Source organism: Peromyscus californicus, unplaced genomic scaffold (assembly GCF_007827085.1).
Source record: "Peromyscus californicus insignis strain IS unplaced genomic scaffold, ASM782708v3 Scaffold_13__1_contigs__length_99412109, whole genome shotgun sequence".
NCBI lineage: Eukaryota > Metazoa > Chordata > Mammalia > Rodentia > Cricetidae > Peromyscus > Peromyscus californicus.
Genome location: NW_026294424.1, coordinates 96602871 through 96621417, shown reverse-complemented (window position 1 = coordinate 96621417; position 18547 = coordinate 96602871). Strand labels below are relative to the sequence as shown.

General features: G+C 41.9%; 1 protein-coding gene across 1 annotated transcript; it reads left to right on the top strand.

Annotated features, from left to right (window-relative positions):
• Positions 1–928: 928 nt before the first annotated feature.
• On the top strand, positions 929–1252 carry LOC128108989 (copper transport protein ATOX1-like). The gene has a single exon (XM_052736012.1). It carries the CDS (start codon positions 929–931, stop codon positions 1133–1135), a length of 207 nt encoding a protein of 68 aa, XP_052591972.1. The 3' UTR covers positions 1136–1252.
• Positions 1253–18547: the final 17295 nt, after the last annotated feature.

Genomic DNA, 18547 nt, shown 5'->3' with positions numbered 1-18547 from the left:
TGAACAAAGGAGATTAGATTCAGGGATCTCATTCTGAAGAAAAAAAGGGGGGATATAGTATAAAAAATGATGAGATAAAAGGGTAGATTGTTGAGTCTATTTTTGAATAACCACTAGTCTCAAATATTTTACATTGGCATGGATTTTTGTATATTGATGCAAATTTAAGATCATTTTTGTTAGAACACACTGTGCATATGCTTCTACTCTTGTTTAAGCTATTGTACATGTGCAGCTCATTTAACAATATAATGTAAAATTCTAGTCCTTGAAAGTTATTGTTATAAACTAATTAGGATAATAAAGAAATGCAGATTAGTAGTTAATCATCTATAACAATCAAACTTGTAGTAGTCACATTCAGTGTGTTTTCAAGATCAAAGAGAGACATATTTTAGATAGATATATGGTCTTTAAACACTTCAAAGACCTACAGAATATGGCATTCAAAATGCTTTGTTAACATAGGCTTTTCATGACAATGAGATACGTCTGCTCCTGGCAGTACCAATTTACTTCAGAGATGATGATGGGCATTGAAGTAACTCCATATGGAGTTTGTTTTCAATGTGGCAAAACTAGCCATTTGGGCAAAAAACTGCTCTTGTCTTGACTGCTGACAGTATGCTGTGCAAACTGGACAAGCAGGACACAAAAGACAAAGACTGTTAAACTTTGCCAAGATAAGGCAGGACAGTCCTTCAAAATTTCTGCTTCACAGAAAAGTCTGTCAGATATGCTAGGCCTGTAGACTGAAAATGGGTGCCCCAACATTGCAGAGGAACCTTGGGGTGACTGTCCAATCATCCAGATGTCTCTGTCATTTCATAGTTTTGAAAGTGGCTTTCGGGAAGATCCGAGTTGCTGTACCAGAGAGGTGCTCCAGTGCTCCAGTTGTCACTGCTGTCGTTTCCGTGCCACTTCAGTCATGCCGAAGCATGAGCTCTTTGTGGATTTGACCTGTGTGGGGTGTGCTGATGGCGTCTCCCGAGTCCTCAACAAGCTGGGAGGAGTGGAGTTCAACATTGACTTGCCCAACAAGAAGGTCTGCATTGAGTCTGAGCACAGCACAGACACCCTGCTGGCCACGCTCAACAAAACAGGAAAGGCCGTTTCCTACCTTGGCTCCAATTAGCCAGGACCTTGGCCAGTCCCTCTGGATGTACTAAAGAGGCCGTTGATCTGGTCTCCCTGCAGATTTGGAACACCAAATGCTCAGTCCAGCTCAGCCATGGAGTTCCTGCCCAGACAGGCCCTCCCTGCCGGCTTCCTTGCAATAAAGTCAAGCTGCATTTGTTGAAAAAAAAAGAAAAGAAAAGAAAGAAAGAAAGTGGCTTGCACTGAACTTCCTGCTTACTCAGGTAATATAATATCCTTCTGGGGTCTTTGATGGAATTGAAGACTAGATAGTTACAGTTATAGTTTTCCTTAGTTACTATAAAGGATAAATTAGATGCAAAACTTTGGACTCATTAAGAGAGGATAGATAATGGGAGTATTTTCTCTAAATTCACCAAATACAAATGGACTGGACATTGTGAATGTGATTCTTTTTTTTCTTTTCTTTTTTTTTTTTTTTTTTGGTTTTTCAAGACAGGGTTTCTCTGTGTAGCTTTGCGCCTTTCCTGGATCTCGCTCTGTAGACCAGGCTGGCCTCGAACTCACAGAGCTCTGCCTGCCTCTGCCTCCCAAGTGCTGGGATTAAAGGCGTGCGCCACCACCGCCCGGCTGTAATTGTTAATACATTTCCTTTCTATTTAGATAATACCTGATAATTGTTCTTAGTTTTACTATGTTATAGTTTTACTCATAGTTTTACTGTAATATAGTCTTACTATATTAGAGTTAAACCTTTCCTTTTTATTTAGACAAAAAGGGGAAAATGTGGAATATTCTTTTTATATTCTATGAGGATGTGTCACTTGGATTGGTTTAATAAAAAAAAAAAAAGCTGAACAGCCAATAGCTAGGCAGGATTGGGCAGAGAGAATGCTAGGAAGAGGAAGAGTAAGTCACCAAGCAGATGCAGAGGAAGCATGACATGTAGGAGATGAGGTAACAAGCCATGAGCCATGGGGCAGCATGTAAATTAACAGAAATGGGTTAATTTAAGTTATAAGAGCTAGTTAGAAACAAGCCTAAGCTACTGGCCAAGCTTTCATAATTAATAAGAAGTCTCTGTGTCATTTATTTGGGATCTGGCTGGTGGGACAGAGAAAGACTTGCTACAACAGAGACCATGCCAAGCTTTGAAATGAACACTGGGGATCCAAACTCAGGTCTTTGTGCTCCACAGCAGGGCCCTGCCCCAACTCTGATAAACTTCTGATTGTCTCTTTATGACCAGTTTCTCCACAATGAGAGTGCAGTTTCTTCTGCAGCTTCTAGTACTTTGTTCAGGTCTGTTTTTAACCTCCCATAACACGGAAAATCTAATAACTTATTTATTTTCTTTTCTCCTGCCTTTGCTCATAAACACAAGTCTTGAACACAATTGTGAGCACTTTGTGATTTCATTTTGTAGTCCACTTGCCCTCTTAGCAGGAATGCGCACCCATAGGACTGTACGTTCACAGCACACCCTGTGCCACAGTCCCAGCACTTCCACACTTTGGATATCTGGTGGTCCCTTAACTCTTAGCCATTTAAATGACACTAGACATATTATTGCATTGTTTAACTATTATTATCAATAGTGAAAGCCTCTATTTTTTCTTTTTTCCTTCTGAACATGTCTGAGCTCCTTATAAAAGACCAGGGTCTATTTTCACATTTCCAAGTTTCTTCCTCAAACTATCATCTAACTTTTGACTGCAAGTGCAAAGGTCACACCTTCTACTCCTCCTGCCCGTGTTTGGAATGAGTCTTTTATTTTCTGATACCAACTGGAGAAAGCAACCAAAGACACAGAGGTTTTAAATTTGTGTCCTGGTTGCCATCAAGGCTGAGCACTTTTTTCTCCTGGTTGTCCCTAGCAACAGTCCCTCCTATATATTTTGCATCAGTTCCAAATGCTGAAGATGGCCTGTGTGAATTTCCAGCAGCCAGTTCTCCTGGAAGCCCCAGCAGCCCTGGGGTGTGGACTGGTTCTTAAAATGTGTGTTCTCATTCCCATTAGAGGTTTCCCCGGGTTACAGATATTCCAGTGGCTCCACGTTCATAGGCCAGGGATGTCTCATGTCCTGAGCCTGTGCCTGTGTGCCGAGGACGGCAGGGACTTTTGCTGTCATGGAATATGTTCCCTAAGTATTTTTTTACATCCAGAAGCTAATGTCATATGTGCCAATGCCTTGGCCATAGTGGGTAACGACTATTAACAGTTTGAATTTTTCTACCTAAACTTGGTTTTTTTAAAAAAATGAAAGACATTCTGGAAAATTCTATTTTTTTCTCCTCATGTTCAAATAGGGAGACCCTTTGATAATGTTGGCTTCACCCAATAATGCTAGAAATATAATGTCTTTATGAATACAGTTTAAAGAGAATGGTCATTATGTAGAAACACATGACATGTGATTCTGGGGCTGTGTGACACTAATTAGCAATGCCTCTCATGCATGTCATGATGCTTTCTCATACTTTAATGACTCGGTAAATGTTCTTTTTCCTCAGAGAGCATTTCCCTCTTGAACTGCCAAACAGTCTTCTGCTCTGACTTGAAGAATCTCCCAGTTAGTGTCTAAATGTAATTATAGAAATCATGTTACCTCATTTAGGTGAAAAGATTTTGACTGACATACACACCTAGACAGTCACTACCACAATCAAGATGCACATTTTCGGGGCCTGAGAGATGGCTCAGTGGGTAAGGTACTGGTAACCTGAGTTTGATCCCTGGTGTCTGAATGCTAGAAGGAGACTTGATTCCTGCCAAGTTGTCCTCTGACCTCCACACACACACATAGACAAGTAAATGTGAAATACACATTTTCATTACCGCACAACATCCCCTTGTGTTCTCTGCCACGAGCCCCACGTGAGAACCCCACATGAGCAGCCCTAGACAAGAGATAGACTCTGTCTCTTTGAATTGGGTTCTCTTTTCTAAAGATTCATATGTATATAAACACATGGCGTAAACTCATGAAACTTCAATCAGACAGAGTGCTTTTTGTTTTGTTTTGTTTGTTTTGACTGGTGAGACAGCATCTCACTGCACAGCTCTGGCTGGCTTTGGACTCACTATGTAGACCAGACCAGACTGGCCTTGAACTCACAGAGGTCCATCTACCTCTCCTTCCCATGACTGCCTGTGGTGGAAATCTGGCTGTCCACATGGAAGCTATGGACTATCCTGCATAGTATATACTTCACAGTCTATGCAATACACAGGATATTGACATGAAGTGGGTCATAGGCATAAACATAAACATCAACCATGTAAAATTTCTGGAAAAATCACTGGTGAGATCATCATTGCCTTGTAGCAGATGATTACGCTATAAACAATCAATCTCATTTTGTGTTGGAGCCATCAGTCATTACAGTTCGAGATTTACTTATGCTGTGTGTGGTAGCCTCCTCCTGTCGGGACGGCCCACAATGCATCTGCCCATCCCACTCCTCTCATGCTCAAGGACGCAGACCTTTTGGAGAAGCCTGCCTTCTAAGGCAGTGGCTCTCAACCTTCCTAGTGCTGTGACCCTTTACAATTCCTCATGTTGTGCTGACCCCAAAACATAAAATTATTTTTGTTGCTACTTCATAACTGTGATTTTGCTACTGGTATGAACAATAATGTAAATATATGTGTTTTCCTATGGCCTAAGGTGACCCCTGTGAAAGGGTCATTCAACCCCAGAGGGGTTGCAACCCATGGGTTGAAAACCACTGTCTTAATGGAATTGAAAACCTGAAGTCATTCTAGAGTCATTTTAGAGAGAATAGTTATTACGTAAAAAGGTTTATTTTCTATGGTTCTGGGATCTGTACCATTAATTAGAAATGTGTCCCATGAAGTTTCTTAGAAATGAGGGAGCTGTAAACTAGAGATACTGCTACACTGAGATCTGTGCATAGCTCTCCCTTCATCAGAGAAGCGTCTTCTTGCAGTGGATGGAATCAACACGGACATGCCCCACAACTGGACAATGTGCAGGTACTGAGAGACTTGGCAGCACTTAGTGTCTTCATCAAACACCTCCCCTCAAAGCTCAAGGTTCTATGTGGAAGAGGAGGCAGAAAGATTGTAAGAGCCAGAGGGATGAATGACTCCAAGGAAACAGCATCTTTTAGACACAACAGACTCACAGAGACTGGAGGCGTACCCGGACAGGTTCAAGCCAGATGAGATTCCAGCATTGAGAGGGTCCCAGCCTTAACCAAGAAGCAATTTGCAATTGATCCCCACTGGCGAAGGGAAAATCCGTTTTCCCCCAATAGAGCATCGCTGGGTGTATCACCCACACTCCAGGGGCAGCCCCCATGCCCAGGAGTAGCTGGCCAAATACAGACAAACTGCATGTCCTTTTTTGTGGGTGTTTGTTCCATTTTTGTTTTGTCTTGATTTGATTTGAGAAGGGCGGGCGTGGCACCAACTGTGCATAGCACCTCAGATAGGGCTGCGGGCTGCTGAGCCCCTTTGGATGCCATACTAGAATGTTGACTGCCTGGATCACGTGTGGGCAGCCACACCCGCGGTGGGCTCATGAGTGCACCGTCACATACCGAAGACACTGCTTGCCCTGGTCCTCCCTGACCTCTGGCTCTCACAATCTATTTCTGTGTCCTTTGTGATGGTCCCAGAGCCTGGAGGGTGGGTGTGATATAGATGTCCCCTTGGTCAATTTTACACATTTAATGTTTATGTTGAGGTCTATGTCCCAGTTCATGTCTGCACTGTGTATTCCGTACACAGTGCAGATGGAAATATGTATTTTGCAGATAGACACCCAGTTTTCCATTCCAATTTGCTGAAAAGCATCAAATGATCTCAGGGTCCGTGTTGGAAGTGACGCTGGACAGGTGTGTCTGTCCCCAGGCCCCTACAGCAGAGCCCTGCTTTCAGCTCGTGTGGAAGCTCTGAACCCAGGCACTTGGTTTCCTTCTATTTCCATTTTCCACAGAAATTTGCTATTGCAATTTCCTTTCCTTTAAAAATTTCAAAACAAACGTGTTTCTTTAAAAAGATTGCTGCTGTTGTAATTCAGATGGCATTGAATATGTGGTTACATTTGGGGAGAATTGGTCTAAAAAATATTGAATCTTTCAATTCACACATACAATCTAACTATTTAACAATTTTTCAACAACTGTCAACAATTGACTGAGGTTTTTGTTGTGTTTTTATTGCATGTTTTAAACTCTTGATGCCATTAAAATAGCATTTTAAGAACTTCATATCCCAATTGATGCTCAAATACAAAATAAAATTTTTTATTAAATATTTAAAAATAATTTTTGTTCTTGCAGGTTGAATTCTCACGACTTTGCTGATTCATTCTGTCTTGGCAGCCTATTGTTTATCTTATTACTTTTGGATTATCTAGGCTTTTCTGTGCAGCATTTAAAGTTATCTGTGAATAGGAGTTGTACCTCTTTCCAGTGCATGTTGCTCTTGGCTTATGGATCTGGTGAGATCAGGATAATTAGGATCAGGGTAATTAAAAACTTTCATTGTAGGTTTCTTATAGATAATGACTAGATGTTCATCAATTTTCTTGATTATTTTCAAAGGAAAAGCTTTTGATTGTTTGGTTTTCTATAATTTGTTTTCTGTTTCACTGAGTCCATCTATTATTTGATTCCCTCTTCTCTGCCTCGCCTGTCAATCTTGTACAGCTTGTGCTGGTTCTAAAATGCAATGCCCTGGTCTTGGTCTCTTAAAAATAGTATTTTTTTATTATTTTTAAGTTCCATACGTTTGTACAATGCACATTGACCATATTCATTCACCACTGCCTCCTTCCAACTCTCCCTAGTCTCTCCTCCCTCCCTCCCTCCCTCCCTCCCTCCCTCCCAGCTACATGTCTTCTTCTTTTTTTTGTTATTAATAACCCGCTGAGTCCAATCAGTGCTGTCCATATGCACATGGATGTGACACTATCCAAAGGGTCATAATCTAACTAATACCAGCCACATCCCTAAAGGAGAGTAACTGTCCTTCCCTCGGCAGCCATCACCCCCAATAGCTCCTCATGTAGAGGAGGGTCTCCAAGGGTTCCCCTCATCCATGTTGGGATTTTGACTGGTGCCATCTTGTGCAAGTTTACATCGGTGACCACGACTGCTGTGACTTGACCGGTTCAGAAGCTGCGTCATATCCAGAAGTCAACATCTTATAGCTCTCCTCCCCATTTGCCAGCCCTTACATTCTTTACATCTGCCATTCTGAAAAATTCCCGAGCCTTGGGTGGTGGAGGTTAATACAGATGATGGGCCACAGCTGAGCACCTGGTTATTTATTCTCACCACCAGACCATGAATCTCTGCACTGGTCACTCACGGCACGGTGATCTTCCTGGCCAAAGCTGGGAGCCGCACACTGCCCTTGGGTCTGCACCTTCTGCTGCCCTGGACGCCTCAGCCTCCTGAAGGTTCAGATCACAGGTCTGTCTTGAACCAGTTCTTTCTATCACTTGTATTTAATATGTGCCTCTTTTCCCATCTTAGGATGGAAGCTCAGTGGGTGAATTAGAATTTAGACAAGTTTGAAGCTAGAAAAGTCTCACCATGTGTTGTTTTCGCTGTCTCACAAAATATTGAAACACTGTATTTATCTTCAGTAAAAGTATCTTAATTTCCCTCATAATTTCTTCTTTGATGTGTAGGAAACATGAGACTTAGTTTCCCAACGTTTGTGGTTCTGGATTTTTTTTAGCTTTCTTGTGTCATAGTTATACTCTATACGATTTGATATGATTTATTGTTGTGGGGACTAGAGATCCAGCTCAGTTGGAGAGTGCCTAGGTACAATTCCCAGCACCACATATACTGTGCCTCATGATGCATGCCTGTGATGCCAGCACTATAAAGGTTCAAGCCAGAGGATCAGGAGCTGAAGGTATTCCTAAGCTGTGTAGAGTGGGCCACGTAAGACCTTGGTTCAAAAACAAAATTACTGGGAGTTGTCTTCCAGCCCAGGATACGGCCTATCTTGATCACACCATATGCGTGTGAGAAATTTGTTGATATGGTGGATAGCCTGTTGAATATATGCTAATTAGGCCCAATATGCTAAATAGGGTAACAATGTTGTTCAGTCTCCATTTTTTTTTTTTTTTTTTTGGTTTTTCGAGACAGGGTTTCTCTGTGTAGCTTTGCGCCTTTCCTGGGACTCACTTGGTAGCCCAGGCTGGCCTCGAACTCACAGAGATCCGCCTGGCTCTGCCTCCCGAGTGCTGGGATTAAAGGCGTGCGCCATATTTTTACTGTTTTCTTTTTTTTTTGGTTTATTACTGAGAGAATAACATTGAAACTTTCAGTCGTAATTGTCTGTTTTATATAATTTTATAGAAACTTGCTCTGTGTATTATGCAGTTCCGTTATTATGCACCAATATGTGCAGAGTTGTCTTTCTGGCGAATTCTCTCCATTGTTACTATACAGTGCTCCTTTATCTCTCGCTGGTCCACTCTGCTGCTATTTCCAGCCCAGCCTCCTTATGGTTATTGCTCTTGCTTCTGTGGAAGACCTTTCATCTTTTCTGTGCTTTTATATCGAAGGCAAATTTCTTGTGGAAGGCGTGTAGTTGGGTGTTGCCTTTCTATTTAATCCGGATGGACTCAGAGAGTGTAGGGTATTTACACTGACTGTCATGGTTGTTTCCTTGGTGCTGTTTGCTGTTTTCTTTTGCTCTCATCTAGTCTTCTCTCTTTTTTTTTTTGACTAATTGAGCATTTTCAGTATCAGATATTGTCATAGCTATTGACTGGTGTTGCTGTATTTTAGTTAATCAGTTAAGCCTTTGCTCCTGTGTATACACCTTGAAGTTATCAGTTTTTCTCTGAATAGTTGTATATCACGTGACATATAACGGAACACTCTTGTGAATTCCCTTGTTTACTCTGCACTTTATTTATATTTTCACTTTCTCTGTGCCATAAGCCTTCTGTTATTTTATTCTTATCTTTGCTTAAACTGTTATTTAAAGCCTCAAGTCCATTACAGGGCCCTTCTCCGCCCATTCTTAAGACCTTTCCTCTGACATTCACAAATTTATTATTTGCCTTCCGTTGTTGGTGTGGGTTCAACTTCTTCAAATTTGGGTTTTGTAAGTTGGCATCACAATTGGAACACGATTTAGACAGTCTATCAAACACCTTCCTCTCTCCTTTTCTAATAACGTGTGCGTTAAACAACTTGTATTGTCTCATAGATCACTGAAGGAGACGGCTGTGTCCTTCCGTTTGCAGACACACTTCATTTGTATCTGTCATGGGTCATCTTTTCTGCTGTGCAGAGGCCATGATGTTTTTCTTCTAGTGTTAGTATTTTTCATGCCTAGAGGTATCCTTTGGTTCTCGGGAATCCTCCTTCTCGGTTCTTGTGTTCATGTTTTCCTTTAAAGATTTGAGAGTGGTCTGTGTGTCTGATTCAGCTGTGGTCTGACTTTCACAGTGTTGTATTGTCTCAGCAGACAAGGTCACTTGCAGAGAGCAGTCCATCTCTTTCAGGCTCGCCATTAAGCTTGGCTAGTATACATATAGCAGAGTTTTACTTGAAGGATAGTTCATTCCATCACCAAGCTGCGACTCCAATGGAATCTCCTACATCATACGTCATCATCATCCCTGACCACGCTTTTTTGAATTTTAAGCCTTTCCCACACCTTGTGTGGATCTGGGGAGTTTTGCAGCTTGCAGCTCCTTGCTGGTGCCTTGGCCATCTTGTAAAGTTTCACTACCCCTGCATGACCTGCACGTGAGTGGAGGTTTCACTACATCCCACATGAGAGCAGTTGTCAAAACTCTATGGAACTGTTTTGCTGATTTCTGAAGCTGTTTGTCTTCATGTAGTTTCTAACCTTCTAGAATCTCCCCTGAAACTTCCAGGCACTACAGTGTCATTGAATTCATAGGTCAATCTCCTTAAATCAGTGAAGACATACAGCTAGAGTGGGGTCTCCCCTCCTGGTCCCTGTGTCCTGAAACTGCTCCATACAGTCCTCAAGGGGAGTGCATGGCCCGGCTTCCTTGGCTCCTCCTTGGAGATAACATCTTTGAGCTGCTGCTGTGCAGGGTTTGGTAGCTACACTGTTTGGGAACTTGGTGTGAGGTCAACTTAGGACACTCCTTTTTCCTCTGCAGAAAAAAGCAAAAGTCTGGATCTGAGCATTTAATAATGCCAGCTAAGCATGTTTTGGAGACTCGTGGCTAGTTGAAGTTGCAGAGAAAAGCAACTTCAGAAAACATAATTAATTACGCCAAGAAAGCTCTTGTCTGAGCACTTATGCCCATATGGCCTGCCTTAAGGTAACACCAAATACTCATTCTGAACATTAGTGGTGTTCAGATTTTTATTCCCATTTGAGGGTCTTCTAAATAGCATTTTAATATACATCTTTCTAATGTCAGTCAGAGCTGTGGCATTTATGAATGGTTCAACCAGAGCATGTTTCTGTTTTACTAATGTGTTTACTGTGGAAATGTGTGTCGTGTGTTTTTCTCACTAAATTAAAACAGGAGGATGCCAGGCAGGCAGGTGTAGACTTGGGATCAAATAGAATCCATTCTACACTGAAGGTTTTTTGTCCTGGAAACAGAACTTGTCTAGATTGGCTCTGAGGTACCAAGGGACACAGGCCTTCCAGATCCTGCAAGATTCTTTTCTGGGGCTAATCTGCTGTTCTGTGCTCTAAGTGGGTATTGTTTGCACAGTTTATTTAATTTGTCCACTATTAACTGTAAAATGTAAAAAAAAAAAAAAGTCAACTAAACCTATCTCCCCACCTACAATTGTTCATTCCATGTTTCCTAAAAGGGATTTTTAAAGATCTTATTTGAGCACATAGCATATTTTAATGTTTTTGTCCTCATGAGTATGCAAAGTAGAAAATATAAGTGAAAACAAATTGACTATTGTATTATTACTCCCTCCCCACTGCCACATGTATGAATACACATGTGTGTATGTGTGTGCTGTTTCTTTGTACACTGACACACTTGTGTATGCAGGTGCATACACGCATGGATGTCAGAGGACAACTTTACCTGTCTCTCTTCAGATGCTGTCCACCTTTGTTTTTCTTGTTGCTGTTTTAAGACAGGGTCTCTAACGGCCTGGAACTCACTAGTAAGCTAAAAGGCTGGTTGACCAGTAAGCTCCCGTGATCTACCTCCCCGGTGCTGGGATTGCAAGTGTGCACAACCACACTTGGCTTTTAAAAAATGCAGCTTTTGGGGAATTGAACTCAGGTCCTCATGGTTGCAAAGCAGAAGCTTTACTGACTGAGCTTTCTTCTGAAGGGTTAAACTCTCCCACCCTCACAACTGAGTCTAGGTTTCAGTTCTCTGAGAAGGACAAATAGATGTCTGTCCCAACAAAGGGCCATCAATCTACAAGGCCCTTACATTCAGGGTCGAGGGAGAGAACAAACACAGAGGGTCTAAGTCAGCCTCACAGTGTCTCAAGGACAAACCCAGCAGACCCTTCTGAGTCACATCCGGACTTGCCCAAGCTTGTGCAAGTGTGTCCAAACATGATAAGACTAAACCTCAGCCAATTAAAAGTATACTAATGTAACTACTGCTTGTGTGACCAGTCATATTTGTGATGACCTAACTGTCCCTGAAACTCCCCTTGGCTGTGCTCAAAAGGGGCCTACAGGTTTCTCTCAGGGTCGTCGCCATTTTGTCAAGGTGAACAACCCCACATGCATGCTGCTATAATAAACACTCTTTGCTTTTACATACTATCTGAACCTGGGTTCTTCCTTCAGTGTTTCCTCGAACCCTACACTTCCTAGTCCTCATTGTTTACATATTTCTATATGAAGATATTTCAGACAAGATACAATCATCAAACTCCTCTTTTAACTTAAACTATCAATATTAGTGTTAAATGCATACGATAGTCTATCAAGAATATCAATGGCACGGTATTTCCATAAAAATGCACAACTGTTGTCTCTGAAGTTTTATTCCAAGTTTCTGATGCAAATTCTGCAATATCTGAGCACAAACTGTTCTTAATCTTCCTCAGGTGACAACAGATGTTTCCTTATAAGATGGCAAGGGAAGGAGTCTAAAGGGATACAAATAGGGAGAGATAGCTAAATCACCACTTACATTATACATTAGAGACCCCAAGAACCTACCAGAAAAAGTCTAGAAATGATAAACAAATTCAGCAAGGTGGCAAGATACAGAATCAACTTGCAGAATCAGTAACTTGTCTATCCACCAAAAACAAACATACGAAGAATGGGATCATATACACATTCCCATTCACAGTATCTAGGAATAAATTTAACCAAGGAAGTGAACCTCTATATGAAATCTTTAAAACTTGGAAGAAAGAGATAGAAAAAGACACTAGAAAACTGAAAGACATCCCCTGCTTGTGGATTGGTAGAACTAACGTTGTGAAAATGACCATTCTAGCAAAATCTATTTACAGATTCAATGCAACCCCAATATAATCCCCCATCTCATTCTTTACAGAAACAGGAAAAAAAAACTATCCTAAAATTTATACGGACACACAAAACACCCCTGATAGTCGGAACAACCCTGAGCAAAAGAAGCAATACTGGAGGGTTGCAATTCCAGGTCTTAAGATACGTTCCAGAGCCACAGTAATAAAAACAACATGGTGCTTGCCCAGAAACAGGCCTACAGACGGATGGGACAAATCAAAGACCCTAAAATAAGTGCATGCACCTCCAGCCACTTAATATTTAGCAAAGATGCCCAAAACATAATATGTAGAAAAGAAAGCATCTTCAACAGATGATACTGGGAAAATTGGACATCCATATGCAGAAGAAAGACATTAGACCCATATCTACCACCTTGCACAAAAACTAATTCCAAATGGATCAAAGACTTAAAAGTGGAACCTGAAACTGCTAGAAGAAACATAGGCAGTGCCTACATGATATAGGTGCAGGGAAGGACTTCCTGAATAGGACCCCATTTCCCAGGGACCAAGGCCAACAACTGACAGGTGGGGCTTCATAAAAAGCTTCTGCACAGCTGAAGAAACAATCAACCAGGTGAAGAGGAGGCCCACAGAATGGGAGAGAATCTTTGCCAGCTACATATCTGACAGAGGATTAACATCCAGGATTTGCAAAGAACAACCAAACAAACGAAACACAAAGTCAAAACAAGCAAACAAATGGCCCCTTTGAAAAGTGGACCGGAGCCTGGACAGAGAGTTCCCAAAAGAAGACCAGAAGCGGCTAAGAAAAAATGTCCATTCTCCCTAGCAATTAGGTAAATACACATCAAAATGACTTTGAGATTTCCTGTTACTCCAGTCAGGATAGCGAATATCAGTGGAACAAGAGACAACAAATGCTGGAAGGGGTGCAGCAAAAAGGGACGCTCATTCACTTGGTGGGACCGCAGACTGGTGCAGTCACTGTGGAAATCAGTATGGAGAATGCTCAAAGAGCTACAAATAAACCCACCGTAGGACTCAGCTGCACCACTCCTTGGCATATGCCCACAGGACTCAGCGTCCTGTTCCACAGATACTTGCTCTGCCGTGTTTGTTGCTGCTCTATTCACAATAGCTGGGAAAGAAAAACAACACAAATGTCCTTCAACTGACAAAAGGATAATGAAAACATCACACACACACACACACACACACACACACACACACACACACACACACTTTATGGAATACTATTCAGCTGTAAAGAAAAATGAAATCATAAACTTGACAGCAAATGGATGGAACTAGGAAAGGTCATACTGAGTGAGGTAACCCAGACCCAGAAAGACAGATGCTGCATGTTCTCTCTTTCGGGGACTCCTAGCTCTAAATCTTGAGGTATGAGTGCATGGTCTGGAGAAAACGACAGAAACAAGGAAATTAAAAGGGGGCCACTGACAGGATGGGGAGTGATAGTGAGGGGGAGAGCCGGGCTCGTGTGATGATCAGGGAAGAGGGAAAGGGGGCGTTCTTTAGTGGGGGCACAGAAGAATGTGGGAGGAGGGTGAAGGGAAACAGCATGATCCACACAATCTGATGGGAAATGGAAGACAGGAGGGAGAGAGTTCCACACAAGGAGGAGGGAAGAGGGTAAAACAACAAGAAGAATGTCTAAAAAGTCACAGAAATCTTATCATTTACCAAAAATACCCTACAATACTGTAATTCTGTATATAAATGAACACATTCTCATCTAGGCTAATGGAGTTCCCTCCAAGAGCCAAAGACCATCTAACAAAAACCCATATATGAGAAACTCTCTTTTGAGTATGTGGTCAGGACTGTCGAAGGAAGTCCCCAAACATACAGCCTATTGCTTGTTGCCTTTGGTTGCCCTTAAGAGGTGAAAGTAAGTCTTCATTGCTGAAGACACCATGCACTTGAGAAACAGGGCTGAGAGGTCCCTGAGCTGGGACCTGAATGCTCCTTCCTGGGGACTAGCTTTTGTGGTGGTATTGTGTTCCCCAAAATACTGTGTACCCTAGTAAACTTATCTGGGGTCAGAGACAGAACAGCCACAATATTAAACATAGAGGATAGGCAGTGGTAACACATGCCTTTAATCCTAGCATTCCAGAGGCAGAAATCCATCTGGATCTCTGTGTGTTCAAGGATACAGCCAAGCATGGTGATTCACGCCTTTAATCCCAGAAAGTGAGCCTTTAATCCCAGGGAGTGATGGTAGAAAGCAGGAAGGTATACAAGGCATGAAGACCAGAAACTAGAAGCATTTGACTGGTTAAGCTTTCAGGCTTTCGAGCAGTGGTTCAGCTGAGATTCATTCTGGATGAGGACTCAGAGGCTTCCAGTCTGAGGAAACAGGATCAGCTGAGGAACTGGCGAGGTGAGGTAGCTGTGGCTTGTTCTGCTTCTCTGATCTTCCAGCATTCACCCCAATAACTGGCCCCAGGTTTGATTTTATTAATAAGTACCTTTAAGATTCCCACTACAAGCTTTCATGATACAAGAAGGCACCAAGCAGCTTCCAATGGATGGGGACAACCAACAGTCCTACCAAGCTGTGACACCTGTGAACCACATCAAATGACCAACATGGCATGATAACTTTCAGGGTGCAGTGGGGTCACACATACCTGGGCAGTCACCAAAAGTTCTCTAATTGGACTTAAGACCTGCTCAACAAGAGGGAAACCATGCCTGGTACTGGAAATCTAGCTAACTACTCAGTACTGGTGAAGTCATAGTCATTGGAGAAGAATCAACCACTAATTTATTAAACTAGCACAATCCCTAACAATCTATAAACATTTCCCCTTATATCCACACAGAGGTGTGGTCTTCACTCCTCATCAGGGAAACTTCTCTTTGCAACAGATGGAGACCACCGCAGAAAACCACAGCCAATCAAAATACAGATCTATAGAGCCCCCATCCCAATGGACTCATCTACAACACAGCTCCTGTAACTGAGGCTTGGGAGACATTGCAGAAGAGGGAGCAGAAAGAGTGTAAGATCCAGAGGATCTGTGAGTTTGCTGTGAAGTTGTGTCTCCTAGTAGTTGTCTAAAGCAATACCCATAAAATCTCACCAACATGGCTGCCCAAACATGAGCTGAACAAGGATGGCACCAATGAACATGTCATGGTGGATGGGGAAGGCCCCAAACCCCATACAAAGAGATATAGGCAACTGAGGAAAGCTAAGAGCAGGAGAAGTGGTCCTCTCCAAGGAAGAGCACACCAATTGGTTGCCCCGTGCCAAATGGCCAGCCCTGATAACATACATATACGTAACATTTATATTGAACAGGTCATATTTAGGAGCATACATGTATACACATATGCATATATGCATGAAATAACAGTTTAAAAAGAGGCAATGAGTTTGAAGGAGAGCAGGGAGGGGTATATGGGAGGGTTTGGAGGGAGGAAAGAGGAGGGGAAATGCTATAATTGTATTATAACTTCAAAAATAAAAATAAGTATAAAAACTATAAACAAACAGATGAACAGCAGAACGGATGGGCATTGATGGGAATGAAAAGAGAAAGCACGTGCACCTGCAGGCAGTGGCTACGTGGTGCCTGCTGCCTAGATTCCAACTACAAGGAGAAAGCACTAGAAGGCACAGTCTTACACCACAGATACAGAAATGTGATGAGTCCTCATTTTTACCTGAATAAAATGTAGAATTCTCCTCTTCTTACTTATAAACTCCTCACTGCCTCCTTCTCTCGCCCTTCTCTGAACTGCAACAAATAGGCTGAAGTTGTTCACAAACTGGGGGAAACACCCGAAATGTCATGAGAACAGCTTCCACAGCGAGGGGGAGGGGTCACTCAACACTGTCTGTGGATGGACCAGCCCTGAAACAACATCAAAGGTTTGCTTGAAAGTAGTGTGAGGAGATAGGGCTGGCTAAGTGACAGGACACCACGTAAGAGCAATGCCAACACAGAGTGTGCACACATACACAGGAATGTAGCTAGAAGGTTTCTCAGGTCCTGCCCGGCCCCTTGGTCCTGCATTCCTCCAGTCCCACCCAGCCCCACAGTCTCTCAGCCACTTATAAAATAATCATTCAGAGCCTTAATATTAATTTTCAACTGTATGGCTTATGGCAGGCTTCTTGCTAGCTAGCTCTTATAGTTTAATTCAACCAATAACTACTAATCTATGTATCCCCACATGTCCCATTACATGTTGCTGCTAGGATGGCAGTCTGGCATCTCCCTCACTCTGCCTTCTTCTTTCCTGTCTCTCTCCTTGGATTTCCTGCCTACCTCTAAGCTGCCTTGCCATAGGCCAAAGATGCTTATTTTTTAACCAATGGGAGCAACATATATTCACAGCGTACAGAAAGACACCCCCTGCACAGGAATATTTCTCTGTAGTTTTTATTCTCTAATGGATCAAGTTTTCTGACCTGCCAGACTGAGTAGTGTTGTGTTGAATGTCTTAATAGTCACATTTTATATGAGTGTCTAATTCTTTTGACTTCACACTTCAGGTAATTAAAAATATTAGTTAGGAAGAACACAAGACATAGTGTGGACAAAATGATACACAATTTAGCACATGGCAAGTGAATGCACATGGCTAGACACATAGATTCAGGTACTGATCTATAGAATGTTCACACTCACTTGCCTCTGTTCTCAGGCTTTCACTGGGGATACAGTGCAAGCTGAATCCAGAGTTCACATGGGACACATCTCCGTCCTCTTCACAGCTGCAAGTATGTTCTTCCCTCTCTGTCTTGGGCCATCCTCTTCCTACAGGTGGGTCTGCTGATCCATGGAACTAATCTCAGATCAGCTGCCTATGTTACAGCTAATACATGAACCACAGAGAAATTATGATTTTTTTTTATGACCTGCATTTATACTTATGGTTAACAGCCTTATCAGACTTACCTCTCTAAAACATTACTTCTACTTTTAGGTATTACTACACAACTTCATGCTTTTCCTTCATGGATACGCTGTACAAAACAACTGTATTGGAGTAGCTAATCCCACTAACATCTAGGGGGAAAGAAGGCGAGGTGGAAAAGGTTGAAGATGCATGCTTTGTGTTTGCTTCTGTCTTGTGATTACCAAATGTGTTTGGCCAGCTTTGCAGGCCACACTTGCAATGACTTCATTTGGGGTGATGATTACATCGTGGTATCTTAAAGGCGTGGACTCACCAAGTAAGATACTTAACAGAGCACGGTATATACAGGGCGCGGCGGCAGCTCTGGGAAGGCTGAGGGACAGTGGACAAGGAAGTCAGTACTGAAGACTTACATCAGCAACTGTATCTTGTACACTTCAATTTTTACTTTAAAAAATTCAAAGCAGCACTCTCAACTTGAGAGCCATTTTTTTTTTTTTTTTTGGATTAACCAAAAGAGGAGAGACAACCAAATAGCTGTAGATAACACTCAACATAATGGCTGAACCAAATCCAACCACACCAGTCACTGTTCTAAGTATAAACGGCTGAAACAATCCAAATAAAAGAATAACATTGTCAGATTCAATAAAAAGAAAAATAAAAACAAGACACCAATACACAATGCCTATAAGAGATATGCCACAAATAAAAAGATGGAAATAAGGAAAATAACAAAATTATTTACCAAACAATAAAAATATTACAAAAATGTATCTCAAGGCAGAGAGTGGTACTAAAGATAAAGAGGAAAATTTTATGGTAGTAAAAAATTCAATATAGTAAGAAGACAGAATGATTGTAAATGTGTATTACTTAATAACAGAGATTCAAAATACATAAAGCAGAAATCAGAGGAGCTTAGTGGAGTAGCAGATGGGTCTTCTACCCCAGCTGAAATATAACCCACTCCCAATAGCAGAGGAGATGAGTGGAAAAAGTACCTATGTAGACAGAGAAATGAACGCACTATCAATCAACCTGCATGAATAGTATCAACAGAATGTGACACCCACTGACTGTATGACATGCTTTCTTTCCA